Genomic DNA, 20859 nt, shown 5'->3' with positions numbered 1-20859 from the left:
ACTTCTGAGACTATCACAGTGCAGGTGCATTTATACGGAGACTTGATTACACACAGGTGGATTCTATTTATCATCATTAGTCATTTAGGTCAACATTGGATAATTCAGAGACCCTCACTGAACTTCTGGAGAGAGTTTGATGCACTGAAAGTAAAGGGGCTGAATAATTTTGCACGCCCAATTTTTCAGTTTTTTATTTGTTAACAAAGTTTGAAATATCCAATAAATTTCGTTCCACTTCATGATTGTGTCCCACTTGTTGATTTTTCACAAAAATTGACAGTTTTATATCTTTGTTTGAAGCCTGAAAAGTTCAAGGGTGCCGAATACTTTCGCAAAGGCACTGTATATATACCCCTATACAGCAGTTCAGATGTCATGCCTGCCTCCAAAGACGCCCAAAAAATGCCCAATAAATGCCTGCAACAAAAACGCCCAGGTGTGAATGAAGCGGAGTCCCATCCCTGTGCTACTAAAAATTCTAAGAAAAATGATCTGATTTTTCTGGTTCTGGTCCAGAAGCAGAAAAAACAGGTAATTTTTCTTAGAATTTTTAGTAGCACAGGGATGGGACTCCGCTCCTTTCACACCTGGGCATTTTTGTTGCAGGCATTTATTTGGCATTTTTTGGGCGTCTTTGGAGGCAGGCATGACATCTGAACTTCTGTATAGGGGTATATACACACACACACACACACACACACACACACACACACACACACACACACACACACACACACACACACACACACACACACACACACACACACACACATATATATATATATGTATATATATATATATATATACACATACACACATATAGGTGTGATAGGAGCGGAGCCCTATCCCTGCAAATAATTTCATATCCCTGCAAATAATTTCAGGGATATGAAGGAGCGGAGCCATATCCCTGCAAATAATTTCATTATTTGCAGGGATAGGGCTCCGCTCCTATCACACCTATGTGTGTATGTGTATATATACATATATATGTGTGTGTGTGTGTGTGTGTGTGTGTGTGTGTGTGTGTGTGTATATATTTTCTGGTTCTGGAGTCCAGTGGGGAATGCCTGGCTAATACATTTCCTTCTTCTTCATGGAAAGTCGGATCACAAGTCGCTTCAAATAAGATAAGGAGGCGACTCCCATTGAAGTCTATGGGACAAGTCGGATACAAGCCGCCTCAAAGTAGTACAGGACCCTTTTCTGAAGTCGGAGCGACTTCAGTAGTGCCAATTAAGACGGCACTCATTGATTAACATTGCTTTTGTTATGTCAAGCGACTTGGGGCGACTTGAGGGCACACAAGTCGCGGCAGTGTGAATGGACTCTTAGTGTAAATCCACTAAATACATTATAGGTACTTCGAAACAAAAGGTGTACAAAGTTTTAGGCCCCGTTTACATGAGTGGACCGATTGGGTCAGTTTTTTAGGTGGACCCGATTGGACCATCCATTGCCTTCTAAGCAGCGGCGGATGTAAACGGACATGTGTCCATTTACACCTGCCGACATCCGATCCTATCTGCTAAAAACCAATGGATGGGGGATCTGTTCTCCATCTAATCTGTCGCATCGGATGATGATTACAGAGGAAAGTGGGCTGTGTCTATGTCCTGTCTGCAAAGGGAAACGGATACGGGCCTGTCATCTGCCTGCTTAGCAGGGATCAGTGGACAGATCCGCTGGCGAAGTCCACCAGCGTGAAAGGTCCCTTACAGCTGTTTTTCTTTAGAAAACAGCCACAGCCTTGGTAGAGAATCCTGTCCCCTGCCAGCATTCTGCAAAGCAGGACCCTTTCTGTCTTTATGGAATCAGTAGTCTTTTTGCAGATGTTCAACACACACCCCCTGCTAAGTCAGACCTATAACAATGCAATCAGCAAAGCTCATGCTTGTCTGCTGATTGGAGAGCTTTAGTTCTTTGCAGCTACTGAAAATGAATGGAAAGATTATATTATGCATTTTGTTTCTTATTAAAAAAAAATTAAAACATTGTTGATCTGTAAAATGTCATTCTTCCTAAGGATGAATTGCATGATGATAAAATGTTGGCTTTCTTACCTTGTGATTTTGAGGACCAGGGTTCATTTCCCCCCAGAAACCATGCACTGCGTGGAGTTGGTTCCCCCCTGTGCTTTTGTGACTTCTCTCTCGGGGGGGCCAATTTCTCCATAGCCCATACATTTATTGGTCATTGGCTTCCAGGGCTACACTCTGTTTATGATGAGAACAATATACTCCAAGCTCCTTCAGGAACAGAGTGATATGAATTGTCTATGTACTTTGAGTGCCAGTTCATACATATGCAATGTCAGACATCGCATGCGATTCGGAGCGCACTGCTCTGCAAATCACATGCGATGTGAGTTCAGCCATACAGATTGCATGGCTGAATTCGCACCGCATTCAGACCAAAATTGCACAGGACCCTTTTTTTGGTCCGCACCAGAATCGGATTGCATGGGTGTTCACACCTATGCGATCCAATTCCTGTCAGAACTGACAGTTTGCGCTGCAATATGCAAACTAATCTGGGGGTGTTAACTTTGTATTGACACTCCCAGGAGTTTGCATATGGCAGTGTGAGTTGCCTGAGAGTCGGATGCGATGCGGGACCCCGCAGTGGATTTGCAGAGTTCCCACATCGCACCAATGTGAACCATGCAAATTTGCAGTAGATTGCTTTTCAAAGGATGATGAAAGGAGGTTTGTGGTAATTCAGAAGGTGAAACCGCTGCCTCCTGATACCCTTTTTTTTTTTTTTCTTTCCTTCTTTCTTTCTTTTTCCTTTTCTTTTTTTTTTTCTTTCTTTTTTTTCCTTTTTCTTTTTTTTTTCTTTCTTTCTCTTTCTTTTTCTTTCTTTCTTTCTTTCTTTCTTTCTCGTTTACTGTCGAATAGAGATTTTTGCATTGCAGGACCATGCTGGAACTGAGAGCCAAGTGTTTTACTTGCGGTAGCAATGCAGTTTCTTTCATTTACCTGGGAGAGTTTGGCATGTCACCTGTCAAACACTGCATGTCACATTAAAATTGCCACACAGTGATGCAAAGCATCACAATGTCCATTTGTATAAGGGCAGAGGGCTACGGTAAAAACATGGATCAACCAACTGTTTTTACTGCCCCCTGACTGCAAGTGTGACAGGAGCCTATTTTTAAGTGCTATATAAATTATGTCTGAATTCTCAAACCAAAACATAATCTGCTTATGTATTTGTAAATTATTTTTAGGTTTTCTAAATAGTCACAAATCTGGCTTCAGGTTAGCCTTCTGTACAGCATAGAAAGTGGAGAGGCACCACTTTGAGCCTATCGGGGCTTTGTTGCACTGTTCAGCTATCAACACTGTGAGCATGCTTTCAAGAGCAGAGAATAAGTAGTTAATGGCACCCCAGACATGTTTGTCACACAAAAAAGCACGTAAAAAAAAAATAAAAAATGATTCCTCACACCGAGAATGTAGCATTATGTGATATTTCTAATGTTCTATACAGCTTCTTCTGCCATGAAACCGTTTTGTTTCCCTGTTCCAGCTGTTCCATATTCTGTCATATTGCACAATATGTTTGTTTTTTGCAAAACTTAATAAAAATCATTGAAAGAAAAAAAATAAAAAATTGCCCGAAGCTCAACGCTCAAAGGTGCATGAGCTACTTTGCCACGCATAGGACAGCCTATTCAAATTAATAGGCTGCCCTATGGGTGTGGCACAAAAAACACTCATTGTGTGCTGCAATTTCAGTTGCATTTACAAAATGCTAAGGCCCCTTTCACACTATCCGTCCGTCGGACGGATTCCGTTTTTCTCAGCGGGGGATCGAGCCGCCGATCCCCCGCTGAGCAGGAGGATGACAGCTGTGTCTCCACGCTGTGTGCGGAGACACAGCTGTTCCCCATGCATCTCTATGGGGGGAAATCGGATGGGAACGGACCGTCGGTCCGTTCTCATCCGATCCGCTGGACGGATGGAAAATAGGGTTTCCTTGTGTCCAGATTTGACGGATCGGATGTCAGCGGACATGTCTCCGCTGACATCCGATCCCCCATAGAGATGCATGGGGGGACCGTTAGTGTGAATGCAGGCCCCTTTCACACTTGTGTGACTTGTCCTGTTATTTTAGACTGCAAAGTTGCATGACAAGTCATACTCCATGATTGCCAGCGAGTACCGTTCATATCTGCGACTTCAAGTCTAAACAACTTCAAAGTATTTTCTGCACTACTTTGGTCTGATTTTGATGCTTTTTGAGACAAAGACCTCAAGATTACTCAGGCATTGCTTTAAGTCCAGTCAAAATCGCAGTAAAATGATGCGGCTTTTAGGTCGCACAAGTGTGAAAGGGGTCTTTAAGTGTATCTAAACCCAAAAACCAAATACTAATATATTGCAGCTTATTAATCCTCATATGTAGTGGCTGCATTTGTTTTCTTTCTCAAGCTTTTTCTCTTTACTGTTACCTGGCAATGCTGCAAATAACACACTTTTTCTATCAGTGGTGGCCCGTCCATTGGGCGTGCAGGGTCGCCGCCCCCCCCCCCCCCCCCCTTACCCATGTGTCCGGCCTCCTAATCTACATGCAGGGCACTGGACGCATGGATTCTAATGAGGGTTTTTTTTTTAAGCACATGATTAGAGCCAGAGGCTCTAATAGGCTTCAAAAAAGGGTGGGCTTGGGGCGCAGGGCACTGCGCCCTGAACCCACCCATTGTGTGACAATAGCAAATTAATATTCGCTATTGTCACACGGAACCTCCTCCTGGCCAATCTGGAAGCGGGTCCTGAGACCCGTTTCCTGATTGGCCGAAAGGAGAAGCCATGCTATTGGCCAAGGAGGAGGAGGAGGGAGGAGAGGCAGGAAACTTAGGAGAAGCTGCCACCGCTGCTGCCTGCCTGCCCTCCACATATTCACAGTGAGTGAGTGAGCCAGCGACCGGGAAGGGGGGGGGGGATTGTTATGGTGTGTGGGCTGGTGTGGTCCGGAGGGGGTATGGTATGCTCCATCTTCTGCCCCCTCCCGGCCCATGGAGCACCAGCCACCACTGCTTTCTATCCCTTTACGTCCACACTTGCTTCTCCTTCGTATCTATGTAAGGAGCCATGGTTCTCCCAAAGGCTGGGCCTCAAATGTTTCCCTTTGTTTATCTCTGTTACATGGTGGATTGATGGGACTAGCAGTTTAAAAAAGAGAGAGAGCTTTGACAACTCACAAGAGGTAAAAAAAAAGTACACTGCATGTAAAAATGTACACAGCTTGAAAAAGGAAAACCAATGCAGCCATCACATCGAAGGACTGATGAACTGCAATATATTACATTTTTCCTTTTGGGTTTAGAAACACTTCAACGCTAATAGAAAAAGTGGTTACAACCTCTGCCTGGGACAGAGGTGTATGAATCACAAAACCAACTGAACAGAATCACAAATCTTTTGCCAGTTAGATCAGCGAACCGAGACTTAATGTCAAATTACCTTTAAGGTTTTATTCTACACTTGTCTTTTGTCTTTGAGGTTGGGGTCAGAGTTAGCAAAGGTTAAAAGGAGCCCCTGGTCCGTTGTGTTCCGCAGCTCTGGCACCGTGTCCTGACATCAGGTGGTTTAAGAACAGACACAAGGTTATTAGACTGTCACCAGACGCAATCTGAGATGCTCCGGCTGATGAGATGGGACTATTTATATCTGATTGGAAAACATTGAGAATCCTAAATCCTGCTGCTTGTTCTCTTCTGTGTTTCTATTCCATCCTTCACATCTCTATTTAAATTAGAAAGCAAATTATGAATGGTCATGTTTTAGGTTCTTGTTAGAATTAAAGCGCTGACTTTGGTTGTTTCAGCCTTTTTTTATCAATGCTTTAGTCCGTAAAACCCAGCAGAGATTCCTAAACTGGCCAAACACTATATGAACTTTGCTCAGTGGGTGGCAGTATTGGCCACCTCCCATCCTACATTTTTTGATTGAAAAATTTAAGGAGCGCTGCAGAACAATGTCTAAAACTGGCTGATAAAAAAAAAAAAAAAAAAACTGTTAGTATATGGCCGGCTTAATTGTCCTCTGGTCTACAAAATGTTTTTAATGCTGTCGGTGTCTCCATTTCTGAAAGATTACTCATAATAAAGTCATATTTCTCATTTCCTGTTCTAGTCATAACTTTATACCAGGACAGGAAGTGAGGAGAAATCCCCCAAATGGGGACACAAAAAGCAGAGGCTCCACCTCCTATACCACATTCAAAAAGTTTGGCTGGAGTTTTAAGTGTTAAACTTTTAAGTTTTATGTTTTCTGCTCCTTTGAAATGATGTGCAAATGAAAATATGCACTGGGAATGTGCTTATAGTTATTTGTATGCTCTTTTTCTTTATCTTTAAGTGCCGGTTCACACATATGTGATGCAGGAATCCTGCGAATCCACTGCAGGTTCCCGCTAGGGGTGCACCGATCCGATATTGGGATCGGATATCGGCCCCGATAATGACAAAATAGCTGGATCTGGGATCGGAAAAATTAACAGATCCACGGGCCGATCCAGGTTTTTTTTTTTTTTTCGTCACAGCAGAACCTATGTCATTCGTCAGCTTCACGTGTGTCGAATGCTAGAATCAACATAGAGTGAGGCAAAGAGTTCTACTGCTACATTTTATTTATTTAAAGAAATTTGATTACATTCTATTTTGAATGCACAATTGTTTTTTAAATAAATAAGAATTCAATACATTACATAAATCTGTTATTTTGTATAAGTTATGTTTAGTTAGTAAAGTCTGGTGCCTGTCTCTTCAAGGGAGGTATAAGGTGGAAGGTATACAGATTTATTCAACAATAATACTGATTCTGTATCAGTATCGGGACTGAAAAAGTTGGATCGGTGCACCCCTATTTCCCGCTTCGCACTCGACTCGCAGGCAGTTCACACATCCATATGCAAATTGCTGGGGTTGTCAATACAAAGATAATGACACCCCCAGATTAGTTTGCATATCGCAGTGTGAACGGTCAGTTCGGACATGAATCGGATCGCATAAGGTGTGAACACCCATGGGATCCGATTGTGGTGCGGACCCAAAAAAAGGGTCCTGTGTGACTTTAGTCCGAATGCGATGCAAATTCAGCTATGCAATCTGTATGGCTGAATTCGCAATGCAAAGACATTGCATGTCTGACATCGCTGAAGTATGAACTGGCACTAAGAGTACATGTAAACTCTGATATATGTTAACCTAAAATGGCAATTGACCTTTTTCAGTTAAAGCAGAACTTCACCTAAAAAGGTATTTTTTTTTTTTGGGGGGGGTGAATACCTAGTTTTGATAGGTACCCACTCCGGCTTCCACTGGAGTCGCTTAAGTGGTCCCTGCAGTAGTTGACTCCCCCCGCACCCGCATCCACTTGGGACACATCACATGTCCAAGGAGGCTGTGGGTCCATTCACAAAGCACGGCGCTTGCACAATGGGGAGCCAGCTGTGTAGCTGCAAGGAGTCACAGCCAGCATCCCACAGTAAACAGGACTCACGTTGGGGACCTAAAGACCAGTGAAGAAGTGGCCCGGAGGAGGACCGTGCTGGATCCTGTCCAAGTTTGTCTTTTTATTAAAAGTCAGCAGCTTCAGTATTTGTATTTGACTTAAAAAAAATTTTTTCACACTGAAGATACTCTTTATTTACTTCCTCATAACATTAATAGATACTGATTGTTTTTTGTCTGTTTAAAACATCCAAAATACCCTTTGATCCTGCCAGTTTTCTCCATACAGCCTTTTTTCCTGTTTTCTTTCAATGCTAACCAAGACATGACATACACTCCTTGCCAGTACTGGGAACAGGACAGTTCCATAGTCAGCCTGTGAAATGACAGCTTGACACTCCCCCTAGTGTGATTAAAGCAGAACTACACTACATCTGAGCTCCACAACCCAAAAATGCTATTTAATTCATTTTTATTATTCAAAGCAAACTCACCCGTCCATCCATGTCTTCATGCTTTATTGTGCTGAGAAATCCCTATTTCTACTGCACCCCCACCTCCCTAGCATTTCTGACTGTGGCCATTTTTTCTAAATTTCATCAGCGATATGGCGTGTGCATGCATATGGTATTACAGTGATGTGCTGACTGTACTTCACAGATACTTTTCTTTCTCTCCCATAGCTGGGGTGTTCCACTGGTGATAACCGTCGCTGCAGTATGCCTACAGAAGATTGGCTATGACGCATCCTATGTTTCAGTGGGGTGGTGCTGGATCAATATAGATGCGGAGGACAGGCTCACATGGATGCTGTTGGCTGGAAAAGTGTGGGAGATCCTGGCTTACCTGGTCTTGCCTTTTCTCTACATCCGTATAAAGAAGCACATTGGCAGAGCGGTATGGTACTCTTCATTCATCGCTCTTAATGTCTCAACATTTAATAAACAGAAATACAAATGGAGGAGAGATCCTATAATCCAGTGATGGCGAACCTTGGCACCCCAGATATTTTGCAGCTACATTTCCCATGATGCTTAAGCACTCTGCAGTGTAGTTGAGCATCATGGGAAATGTAGTTCCAAAACATCTGGGGTGCCAAGGTTTGCCATCACTGCTATTATCTGTGTCTGTAGGTCTTCTAACGCCTATGTCACTGTTTAATCCTATAATGCAAGGGTCAGAGGATAGAACCACGGCATTCTGTTCTGCCATTAAAAACTATAAAAAGGTTTCTATTTTGGCCATAGTTTTTCTTTTCAATCTAAAGGGATCCTGTTGCTATTCTAAAATATTAAACCACAAGCATTCTTAAAAAAAAAAAAGAAAGAAAAACATTTAATACTTAACTTTTCAACAAATCTTAGCTATCTGAAAGAATCATGAGCATCACTGATATCCACTTCCAGGTGTGTTGATAGCCAGGACTCCCCTCCCCCAAGTGCTATGGTTTCTCCTGCTTGCCACTACAATACTACAGGTCAAGGTATTGCTAGAAGGGTCAGCAGGAGGAACCACAGCACATGACTCATGTTACTGCGGTTTAAAATTTTTAATTATGTGGTCATGAACTTCAATCCACTTATATTTTGCTTCCACTGGTTCCTTAACCCCCCCCCCCCCCAATCAACATGCTGATAAAATTGTTGGCAGTCTGGAAGAGTAGTTGTTTCTAAGCATCTGATGCTGAGCCTTCTTGATTGAATTAGATTAAATTCCACTAGAATGAAAGCGGCAGGCCAGTGGTAGTAAGGGTGGGGAGGAAAGGGCTACAAGATGCTGGGCATCCTGCAGTCTATAAGTGGGTTGTTATGTGACTTGCTACAACACACTATGAAAAGCTCACAGCCTGCAGTGAAATCAGAGTAAGCATTCTCAGTACAAGTAAGGAGCCTGTACAACTGTGCAAGACCAAAAGTAAGACTGGATTTTAGCTTTAAAGTGGTTGCAAAGGCATGACCTCTTTTTACCCTAATGTACTCCCTGCATTAACGTAAAAAAAAAGTCCCAGTAGTTGTATGCCCCCCTTACTACCCCCCCCCTTCTAAAATACACACCTCAGTCTTCTAGCACAGTGTTTCTCAACTCCGGTCCTCAGGGCACACTAACAGGCCAGATTTTAAGTATTACCTTGGGGAGATGCAGACTAGAATACTGCAATCACTGAGCAGCAAATGATATCACCTGTGATGTATTTCAGTTTTCTTGCAAACCTGGCCTGTTAGTGTGCCCTGAGGACTGGAGTTGAGAAACGCTGTTCTAGCACCATGCCCATCAGCAGTGGCCCTATCCGCTCTCCCTGCATTCACAGGACAAAGAGGCAGCAGTGGGGTCCATTGGCTCCTGCAGCTGTCAGTCAAATGCTGTGAGCAAAGTGGGGGACGAGGCCAAGCCAAGCTGTGTGTGTCTATGGGGACACACAACGTGGCGTGGAAAGGAGCCTGCACATGCACCCCCCAAAGGACTTGCTTTTTATATGGTGACACACAGAGAAGAGGAGTGCCAGTGAGGGACCGCAGAAGAGGAGATTCAGGTTAGGTGTTAACATTTTAGCCTTTACATCCACTTTAAGCCTTTCGTTTCTACTGATTTTCTCATGCAGTGTGTCAAAGTACAGATTTATTTATGCAGTGGATTGTGTTATATAAACTAATTACATGTTGCAATAGCTGCCATGCATCTGACATGTGGATGGAGAAATGATTTTGTGCGTGATAGTTTTCCCAGGGTGATTAAATCTAATTATCAGTTAATAATCAGTCATTCCGACACGTGGACAGGCAAGCACATTGAAAAGACTGACTTCAATATTGTGAGTTTTGATTGGCTCCTGTGGGTTATTGCATTTTGCTCCTAGTGGTTACTTCTTCACTGGCTGAAAATCCCCAATGGAGCTTTTAGTTTTGTACATCATGAGAAATAATGGAGAACTGTTTTCTACAGCACAGTGTGTGTATGTATATATGTGTGTGTGTGTGTGTGTGTGTGTGTGTGTATATATATATATATATATATATATATATATATATATATATATATATATATATATATATATATATATATATATAATAAACTTTAGTTGTCCTCCAGAAGTCCATATACAGATCATTGTTATTTGTGTTCATGTGCTGCTATCATTCATGATGTGACCTTCTCTCTCCAGCATAGGGCTTTATCGGAATATCGTCCAATCCTGTCTGCTGCTCCTGTTTACCAGCCCAGAACTATAGCTGACAAAAAGCTGGTCTTCATCCCTGTTATATTCATCTTTCTCCGGATCTGGAGCACCATCCGTTTCATCCTGACTCTTTGTGAGTCCCCAGCAGTGCACAACCCCATCCTTGTGGTTCTACACGTAAGTAATGTTTTATTATTCCAGCGTAAACTGCAACTCTAAGTGACAAAGATAAATAATAATTGCACTAATTCTATCCAGAGAAAATCGCAGAAAGTTTGCACTGTTTACTTGTAATCCGAATTTTATAAAAACCCATCAATTTTCTCTGTGTCCTGGGCAGCCTCCTATCAAATACTGTGTGCTGTGCAACCTCATTCTAAAGATCAAGGTGTTCTAAACTACAAGAAAGCCAAATTTGTGAAGATTTCTATATAGGACCATTGATTAGTTAAGGCTATTGCCAACTGTTTGGATTTAGAAAAAACAAAATGACCGTAGTAGGTAGGCTGCCTGTCTGAAGAAGGTTAAATGCAGCATTTTAATTATTTTCTGGAGTGTAGCTGTAAAACACACCTTTAAAAAAAAAAATAAAGACGGCTAAAAATAAAATGATTACTAAAAGCCCAACTCCAGGCATTTCAGGAGAATGCAGAGTGCTAAAAGTAAGGCATGTAATCAGGTTGTTTAATCCCTCTGGATAATTTATGTAGAATTCAGGGTTTCTAATTGCCTCTTCTGCTCTTTAACCACTTCCATACAGAGCAGTTAGACCCCCTTCCTTCCCAGACCAATTTTCAGCTTTCAGCACTGTCACACCTTGAATGACAATTGCTCAGTCATGCTACACTGTAACCAAACAAAATTTTTATCATTTTTTTCACACAAATAGAGCTTTCTTTTGGTGGTATTTGATCACAACTGGGTTTTTTTTTCTTCGTGATATAAGCAAAAAAAGAGCAAAAATTTTGAAAAAAAAACACTTTTTTTTTAGTTTCTATTATACAATTTTGCAAAAAATTAATTTTTCTTCATACATTTGGGCCAAAATTTATACTGCTACATATCTCTGGTAAAATTAACCCAAATTAGTGTATATTATTTAGTCTGTGTGAAAGTTATTGAGTCTAGAAGCGATGGTACCAATTACTGAAAATTGATCACACCAGATGTACTGACTGCCTATCTCCTTTCTTGAGGCCCTGAAATGTCAGGACAGTACAAATACCCCCCAAATGACCCCTTTTTGTAAAGTAGACAGTCCAAGGTATTTAGTAAGAGGCATGGTGAGTTTTTTGAAGTTATAATTTTTTCCCACAATTCTTGGGAAAATTAAGAAAAAAATTTTTTTTTCTTTTTTTTCCCAAAACGTTGTCAATTTATAAGCTATTTCTAACACATAGCATGTACACAGCAAAAATGACACCCCAAAATTCATTCTGTTACTCCTTCTGAGTATGGTGACACCACATGTGTGAGCCTTTTACACAGCCTGGCCACAAAAAGAGACTCCACGTCCAAGTAGCACCATAAGGCGTTTTAGGAGCATAAATACACATAAAACTTTCTTACTACCTATCACACTTTTCAAGGCCCTAGAGCACCAATACAATGGAAAAGTCCACAAAATGACCCCATGAGTCCTACTGATGAGTACTGATGGGTACTGATGAGCAGGCGGCAAGTACTCGGGTACTTCAGGCGTCAGGTACTCTGATGAGCAGGTGGAAGGTACTCGGGTACTCTGATGGGTAGGTGACAGGTACTCAGGTACTCTGATGACGGGTACTCCGTTGACAGGTAATCAAAGTATCCGAGTACCTGTCATCAGAATACCCGAGTATCCGTCATAAGAGTACCCGAGTACCCGTCATCAGAGTACCCGAGTACCCGTCATCAGAGTACCCGAGTACCCGTCATCAGAGTACCCGAGTACCCGTCATCAGAGTACCCGAGTACCCGTCATCAGAGTACCCGAGTACCTTTCGTCAGAGTACCCGAGTACCTGTCATCAGAGTACCCGAGTACCTGTCATCAGAGTACCCGAGTACCTGTCATCAGAGTACCCGAGTACCTGTCATCAGAGTACCCGAGTACCTGTCATCAGAGTACCCGAGTACCTGTCATCAGAGTACCCGAGTACCTGTCATCAGAGTACCCGAGTACCTGTCATCAGAGTACCCGAGTACCTGTCATCAGAGTACCCGAGTACCTGTCATCAGAGTACCCGAGTACCTGTCATCAGAGTACCCGAGTACCTGTCATCAGAGTACCCGAGTACCTGTCATCAGAGTACCCGAGTACCTGTCATCAGAGTACCTGATGGTGACAGGTACTCGGGTACTTTGATGGGCTAGTGACAGGTGCTCTTTATTGGGGGGGGGGCAATCAGTGTGTTTAGGGTGCACTGTATTTGGTAACTAGCTGTTACCACAATCTCTTCCTCACACAGGATCAGTGTGTGAGGAGGAGAACACGGTGACAGCTAGTTACCGTGTTCTCAGTTGACATTTGTGACCGGCTGTGATTGGACACAGCCGGTCACGTGGTAAAGAGCCAATTTCATTGGCTCTTTACCTAGATCGGGGATCGACTCTGTCCGAGGGACGAGCCTCGTCCCCGATCGCTGCTCTGCGCGCCCCCGGGGGCGCGCATTGCAGAGAGAACGAGCGGCTCGTGCAGGAGCCGCTCATGTGATCGGCTGTGACTGACACAGCCGATCACATGGTAAACAGCCAATATCTATTGGCTGTTTACCTTGATCAGGGATGGGCTATGTCCGAGGGACGAGCCTCACCCCCGATCGCCGCGCTGCGCGCCCCCGGGGGCGCGCAGTAGCAGCTAGAGCGGGCGGACGTCATATGACGGCCGCCCGGAACGGTAAAGCCATCCTGCCGGCGTCATATTACTATGCGCCAGTATGGATGTGGTTAAATTTCTACATATTTAAACCTAAAATGAATATTCATCCAGGGCCAATCCTATTGTTGTCCTTTTATTAGATCCTTCTTGAGGACACGATTAGGAAAGACTTTACAGATTCCAAAACAAGACCCATTACATTATTGAATATTCTAATTTTGTAAGGGGTTTCATTCGTCCTACTCAGTCGGCCTTACTTAACCACATATTTGGGAACTAATAAAAAGTGCCTGGAACAAATTTTGTCTCAAGTGGAGTGCAGCCAAGCTTTTAACTTTCATTTTCTAATCTGTGTGGAACAAAAATGAAAATGAAAAATTGAAAAATTTGCTGTTATGAGCATTGGCACCAGTTAGGATAGCACTTGTCTCAGACACGTTTTAATAATCCCTTCCCTTTGCCTTATTGTAAAGACGCTACAGCACTTTGAGTATTAACACACAGTCTACACAATAACTAGTCTTTGATTTTAGATTATTGTAGCTTTCAAAATTATAAGCAGATAAAGGTGCAAGAAAACATTTTAGACGTACTTAAAATGTATTTAAAGCTAAATTATTTAAAGTTTTGTCTAGAATGGGAAAGGATAAAAACCTTGTCATTTTTTAATTGCTGTCTCTGTCCATGCTGGTGAGATTCACCCCTCTGTTCCTGTTGTCACTGGGACATAGTGATTGAAAATCTAAAACAGAAATAGAGGAAGAAATCTTCCATAGGGGACATTTTTTTTCCTGCGGACAGCTGTCTAAGAGGGATTATCCTTTGACTTTGAAGACATTTTCTTCCACTTTCTCTTGTGACTGTAGGACAAGAATTGAAGGGAACTCTTTCCAATGGAACAAAAGTATAAAAAAAAACTGCCAGTGGTTCTAACATTTTCCTACTATGTCCAAAACTAAAAGAAAAAATGAAAGGAATGTTGTTTCTGATTTTAACTGTGGCATAATGTTATCAAATATAGCTTACATAAGTACTAGATGCAGAGCAAAGCATTCAGCACCATTTCTTGACTCACAGTAAGTGTTTCGGAAAGAAGTAATGGAAATTCATGTGGCAATATTCAGTTTGACCAGAAGTACAGTAGAGCAGCCTGTTTCAACCAGGGTGCTTTCAGGTTTCTTCAGGGGTGCCTTGGCAAAATGCCTAACAATTGCCCAAAAATTGTATATAAGCCAGCGGGTGGATCAAGCCTGCCTTTTTGTTACACAAAGCTGCAAGTTTCCATTCTGCACCATTCCAACATTCTATCTGGTATCCTAACAACCAATGACGTCATTGGTTGATAAGGATGATGAGCGCCTGTACAGCATCCTTATTTGCCCCTCTCCTCTGTCAGCCCTGGGGTCACATTAGCGGAGTGAGGGAGAAGAGAAACCTTGGAATACTAGTCAGTACTGGTGTGCAAAGGTGTGTTTGCTTTGTAATAATAAATCGCCTCTAATGTTGAGTGTCCCATGTATGTGGATGTTGCTTTGTTATGTAAAAATATTAGTTTAGTTTCTTACATTTTTAGAATGGGGTGCCTTGGCTGGAAAAAAGGTTGGGAAACACTGCATTTGAGTACGTTTTTAAAATGTACTCAAATGTGTTATCATACAATGCTTAATATTCCTATACTTGGTATTTCAGTGTTCAAGTAAAGTGTAGCACTTTTAGCTCAGTTTTAGTTGAAAAGAGACCATCCCATGTGTGAGTGCATTCATGCAAAATATTATGATTTTTCCATGTCCTGATCCTGTTTATTTTTCTGCATTTGCAGGGTATTGGAAATAGCTTCCAGGGTGGCGCAAACTGCATTATGTTCGTTTTATGTACACGTGTCATCAGAACCCGTCTGCTGAAATCACTCTGTTGGTGCTGTTACGGCTCGCCTGGCTCTGGGGATGTCAGAGAGAGTGCCGTCTCTGAGGGATATCCGTCAGGCTATGGTTCCACATCGGGATTGCTTGACAGCCAGAAGTGGACACCACATCAGCCTAGTACTTGATTGTGCTGCAGGATCTTCAGTCCATCCAGAGGGTCTTCTTTGTCTTACTGATAGACTTCCGTCTGCACAGGCAGACCTTATCGCTTTCCCTGGCTTTGACAAGTGTAGTTACAATGACAAGCTACCGTTAATGGAGCTTTAATGTACCCTGTGTAATGAAGTTGTTAAGATGCACAGGATTGAGAATCTGTTCTATGCACTTACCATGAGGTTATTTTCTATGCAATGTTTATCGTACAGAATTATTGAAAATGTGCACTTTGGAAAACCACTGTTTACAATTCATTAGAACTGTGAGCTGGCTGTATTAGACATTTTCAGTCATTTCTTGGTGCTTATTTATAAAAGCTATTCCAAGAGTATTAATGTCATGTTTAACCCGCAGCATCTATTCAGTCTTTTGAAGTCTGAGAGTATCTTTCTGAGTGGCTGCTATGGGTTGTAACGTTTTCAGAACCTGTGCAGGTGTCTTCCTGATTACTCAAACTTCTCTTATTCTGCCATTAAGGCTAAAACTGTTTTTACATGTTTCTAATAAAATTTTTGATAATCTGAAACTCTGTAACCTTTGGCAGACCTGGCCATATCTCTGTTATGTTAGTTTACTGGTCCAGTTGCATAACAGCTGATCCCCCAAATTCATCAAATATTTGGTTACATGTGGTCATGCTAGGATTTATTACCAGACTACAAATACTTATCTATGCAATTTTTTTTCAAACTGGTGACAAAATGTCTTAGGTTTTGCCTACAACAATGGTATTGTGTACGTGTTTTGGAATTGAGATATTAGTTGTATTAAGGTTTAATCCACCTGTTTTGGTTGGATGAATCATTGTGTGCCTTTGTACATCTTTTATGAACTTGGTAAGACATCCCTACTAGAGGTGTTAGCTGTGGCCTCCTGCCTGTAAGAAAGCCAGAAATTAATCTTTCTTCTTCCTGACCCTTGTTTTCTACCATGTAAAATACATGGCAGTGAGTGTTGCCTCCATGTAATGTTAGGCAGGTGGACAAAGCAGAGAAATCCTATTAGAAGATCTTGTCTGTATTCCCAAAAAGGAGATTTGGAAAACTGGTTGATAATTTAGAACAGTGGTCCTCAACCCTGGCCTACAGGGCCCACTAACAGGCCAGATTTGCAAGATAACTGAAATACATCCCAGGTGAGATCATTTGCTGCTCAGTGATTGCAGTACTCTAGTCTGCATCTCCCAAAGGTAAACTTAAAATCTGGCCTGTTAGTGGGCCCTGAGGACCGGAGTTGAGGACCACTGATTTAGAAGACCTGTATTACCCCAAGACTGAAACCGTCACTGGGACAGGAACTGAGGGAACATCTCCTCATGGAGATACAGAGCACAATAAAAGCCTGACTACCTAAAAAAAAATAAAAATAAAATAAAAATCTGGTATTTACATTTAAATACAGTGGGCAGCCTTCTTCATAAAGGTCATTGAAGAAGAGCTGTCAAGATGTTTAGCCTTAAAAAATAATGCTCTGTAGATCTTGAATGATCCATTGTGCCACAAAGTGATACCTTTTTCAGGATTCTGAGTTTTTCCACTCGGAGGCCCCATAACAGCTCTGTTCCCTGTGATTGCAATAGGTTGATGCACTTCTGATGTTCTGCCACTATCTACATAATTGTTCCAAATGCATATACTCGTTTTTGCTAGATCAATTCTGGTGTTTTTAGATAAAGTGCCCCCTTTATAGAACCTAGAGGCCATGTGATTTTTCTACAAACTGATGTGAGCTTTATTAAATAAACTTATTTACTTATTTATACATATTGAACTTGTGTTTTTCCATGGTTTAGAGATTTGGATCGTAGTGATCTGTGCATCTGTTGTATGTTCTGCAGTCAGTAAATGGTTAATGGCTTACATCTATTTCTAATGATGCTTAGATGCCTTGCCAGTCAGGTAAATACCTGTCACCTTGAACAGTGTCTATATGATACATTTCCCATAGGCATGAGATTAAAGCTGACCATACACTGGAAATTTGGCCACTTTCAGCAGGGACTCATCAAAATTGCCAATCAATCACACAATCTACTTCTGTCGACATGTTGGAAATGTTTTCCCTATCAATGGCTGCAGCTGATCATTGGGTGCTCCTGTTGGAATACAATGTCCTTGTGGGGGAAATTCCTTCATCCACCTCATTTTGTGTGGATGGAGGAATTTTTTTTAATAATTGGAGATAAAAAAAAAACTAACCATGTATGGCCGGCTTTAAAGGACGTTGTCTGATCTGAGTAACATTGAGGTAAACTCCATCATTCAAATTTCTTACAAGCTTTGATGTGTTCAAGTAGACCTTGCACTTCATGCAGGGTCCACTTTTTAAATGTGTCCCCACTCTACCTTGCTAAAAGTAAAAATTGAAAAAAAATAACCTGTAAAGGGGAAAAAAGTTAAATGTTTTACTTACCTTTTCCTTTGGCTTTGCGTAGTGCAGGAGATGACAGGGAGTGGGGAGCACTCCAAGTCACATAAGAAGATGCTGCAGCAGTGTTGGGAGCATCTTCTCACTAGATTTAGCCTACTTTACATTCACCAAATATCTCTGGAAGGAGGATGACCGCATATTATTTTATATGTATAAGTATTTTATTGCCTGAAAATACTAATTTATATATAATACACATGGTTTAGCAAACTAAATGTCTTTCAGGTATGGTTTACATCTGCATTAAAGGCAAAATTAAATACACGCAGCAACCTTTATAATGTACATTACATGACAATGGACGGCATTTATCGGCTTCCTGTAGGCAGACCAGCTTTGCCCTGGCTTTTAGTTGCATTACATTTTTTCTTCACTAGAGGGCACCACTGTAGAATGTTAGATATCCAAATGGCTATGCACTTTGACTTCAGCACAGTGTAGTAAGCAGGAAACTGACTTGTAAAACATAATTTATAATAGGAGATCACTTTTACTTTTACTTTTACTAAAGCTTTATTGTTGTTAAAGCATAAGAAACAGAGCCAGCAAGTAGACAATTACACAACATATGAAATGTAAGTATGTATGAGAATAGCACACATAACATAGTCATAGTTTCATACTATAAGAAGAGTGAATGAGTCCAGAAGTTCACGATATCACAAGAAAAGCAAAACTACAACCCATCATATTAGAGTATTGTCTCTAGAGGTTACCTTAAAGGTTGTTTTTTTTTTTTTTTTTTTTTTTTACCCCGACACTTCATATTCCTGATGTTTCTGTCGTACTATGTACTTGTATGAGAAAATAATCCTGTTATTTGTAATTCTTCCTTTGTATGAAATTCCTGGTGTTCTGCTAGTCCCCCTGCTTTCCTAATAAAAACTGACCACACTAAGCAGGAGAGCAAACTGTGTTCAGTTCTCTAGCTATGCTGGGAACTCAGTGTGCTCTCCAATGATCAGACTTGTCCTTACGCCCCCCCGCTGCACACCGGGAAGCTTTGTACTGCTGCTCCCCCACCCCCAGCTCTTATGCAGCTGAGAACAGAGGGAATGTGATCACTTATAAAATAAAATAAAATAATTAGAGATTGGCCTGAACACCCCCCTGTTCATTTTGCACCAGAACATCTTGAACAGGTAAAAAGTTCTAGCGAACATGCAAACTCCATTAAAGTCTATGGGACACGAACATGTACAATTAAAAGTCCTCATTTTAAAGGCTTTTTATGCAAGTTATTGCCAAAAAAAGCATATGGGGACCTGGGAACTGCCCTGGGGGACATGTATCAATGCAAAAAAATGTTTTTTTTAAAGGAGCAATAAACATGAAAAATTCCTTTAACCACTTACCGCATACTAACGTAGGTCTACGTCGGTAAACTTTGCGGTAGTGTACCGGGATGATGCCTCTAGCTAGAGACACCATCCCAGTACCATGGTTTGAAGCCGACGGTTGGCTTTCCGTCGGTACCGACCGATGCGGCTCGGGAGCCGCTCGATCGGTACCCGGGGGGGGGGCGGGAGGGGACGTCCCCCCCCCCTCCCGCCACTTTCCGTGGCTTTGCTCGGGGCTCCCGTCCCACCGGGAGCCCCGAGCACCCAGCCGGCGCGTCCGCCGGCTGGATGGAGTCCCGATGAATGCCGGAAACGGCATCGATCGGGTCTCCGTTAACGTAACCCGGAGGCGGCGTCCATGACGTCACTTCCGGGTTACTGTGCTGCAAAAGGCGGCAAATTTGAAAATCGGCTGTATGCAAAAACGCAGTTTTTGTCGTTTTGCATACAGGGAAGTGTAGTGGAGGGGTCTAGGGTCTTTTAGACCCTCGATCCCTCCATAAAGTGTACCTGTCACACATATTGCTGTCACAAGGGATGTTTACATTGCTTGTGACAGCAATAAAAGTGATCAGATTTTTTTTTTTTTTTAAAACTGTAATAAAGTTAAAAAAATAAATAAAATAAATGGGAAAAAAAAATAATTTAGCCGCCCCCGTTAGCTCGCGCACAAAAAAAAACGTATACGCAAGTCGAGCCGCAAATGAAATCGCTGTTCAAACCACACATGTGAGGTATCGCCAGAGCGTGAGCAATAATTTTAAAAAAAGAGCTACACTCTAACTCTAAACTGGTAACCGTTAAATAAATTTAAAGCGTCGCAGATTGAGATCTCTATTGACCGTAGTTTGTCGCCATCCCACGGGGGGGTGCAATTTTAAACTGTAACATGTTGGGTATCTATTTACTCGGCGTGACATGTTCTTTCACAATATACAAAAAAAATGGGCTAACTTTACTGTTTAGTATTTTTTAAATGCAGTGAAATGTGATTTTTCAAAAATTTTCCAAAAAAAATGGCGCTTTAAAGACCGCTGCGCAAATACCGCGTGACAAAAATGATTGCAATGACCGACATTTTATTCTCCAGAGTCTTTGCTAAAATAATATATATAATGTTTGGGGGTTCTAAGTAGTTTTCTAGGAAAAAATACTGGTTTTAACGTGTGAACAAAAAGTGTCCGAAATAGGGCTGGGGCTTAAGTGGTTAAATATTGTGCTTGGCGTGTCCCCTTAGTCTGCCTGTAAAGGGGTGCATCTGTACGATCTATAGAGCCTGCTGCAGCAATACTGACATTTCTAAAGGAAAAATTTAAAGTTGCTCGTGGTTGTAATATATTGCCAGCTTAGGGCAGCACAGATAAATATGCAAAAAAATGGCGTGCAGTTTGCCCCATCCCCCCCCCCCCCCCCCCAGTCCATACTAGGCCCTTCGGATCGTGTATGGATTTTAAGGGGAACCAAAATTTTTTTTTTTTTTAAAAGGCATAGGTTCCCCTCCAAAATCCATAC

The 20859-nt window shown here is 41.9% G+C and overlaps 1 protein-coding gene across 1 annotated transcript in view; it reads left to right on the top strand.

Moving 5' to 3' along the window:
• GPR157 (G protein-coupled receptor 157) overlaps positions 1-16136 on the top strand; it is a 50422-nt gene extending 34286 nt beyond the window's left edge. The window contains exons 3-5 of the mRNA XM_082273143.1: positions 8149-8362; positions 10626-10817; positions 15319-16136. Of these exons, the coding sequence (XP_082129269.1) occupies positions 8149-8362; positions 10626-10817; positions 15319-15546 (634 nt within the window). The 3' untranslated portion in view covers positions 15547-16136. The remainder of the gene's footprint in view (positions 1-8148; positions 8363-10625; positions 10818-15318) is intronic.
• The last annotated feature ends 4723 nt before the right edge of the window (positions 16137-20859 follow it).

The sequence above is a fragment of the Pelophylax lessonae genome (assembly GCF_965119305.1).
Source record: "Pelophylax lessonae genome assembly, chromosome: 12".
NCBI lineage: Eukaryota > Metazoa > Chordata > Amphibia > Anura > Ranidae > Pelophylax > Pelophylax lessonae.
The sequence above is the reverse complement of the archived record's forward strand: the minus strand, read 5'-3'. Positions and strand labels throughout refer to the sequence as shown.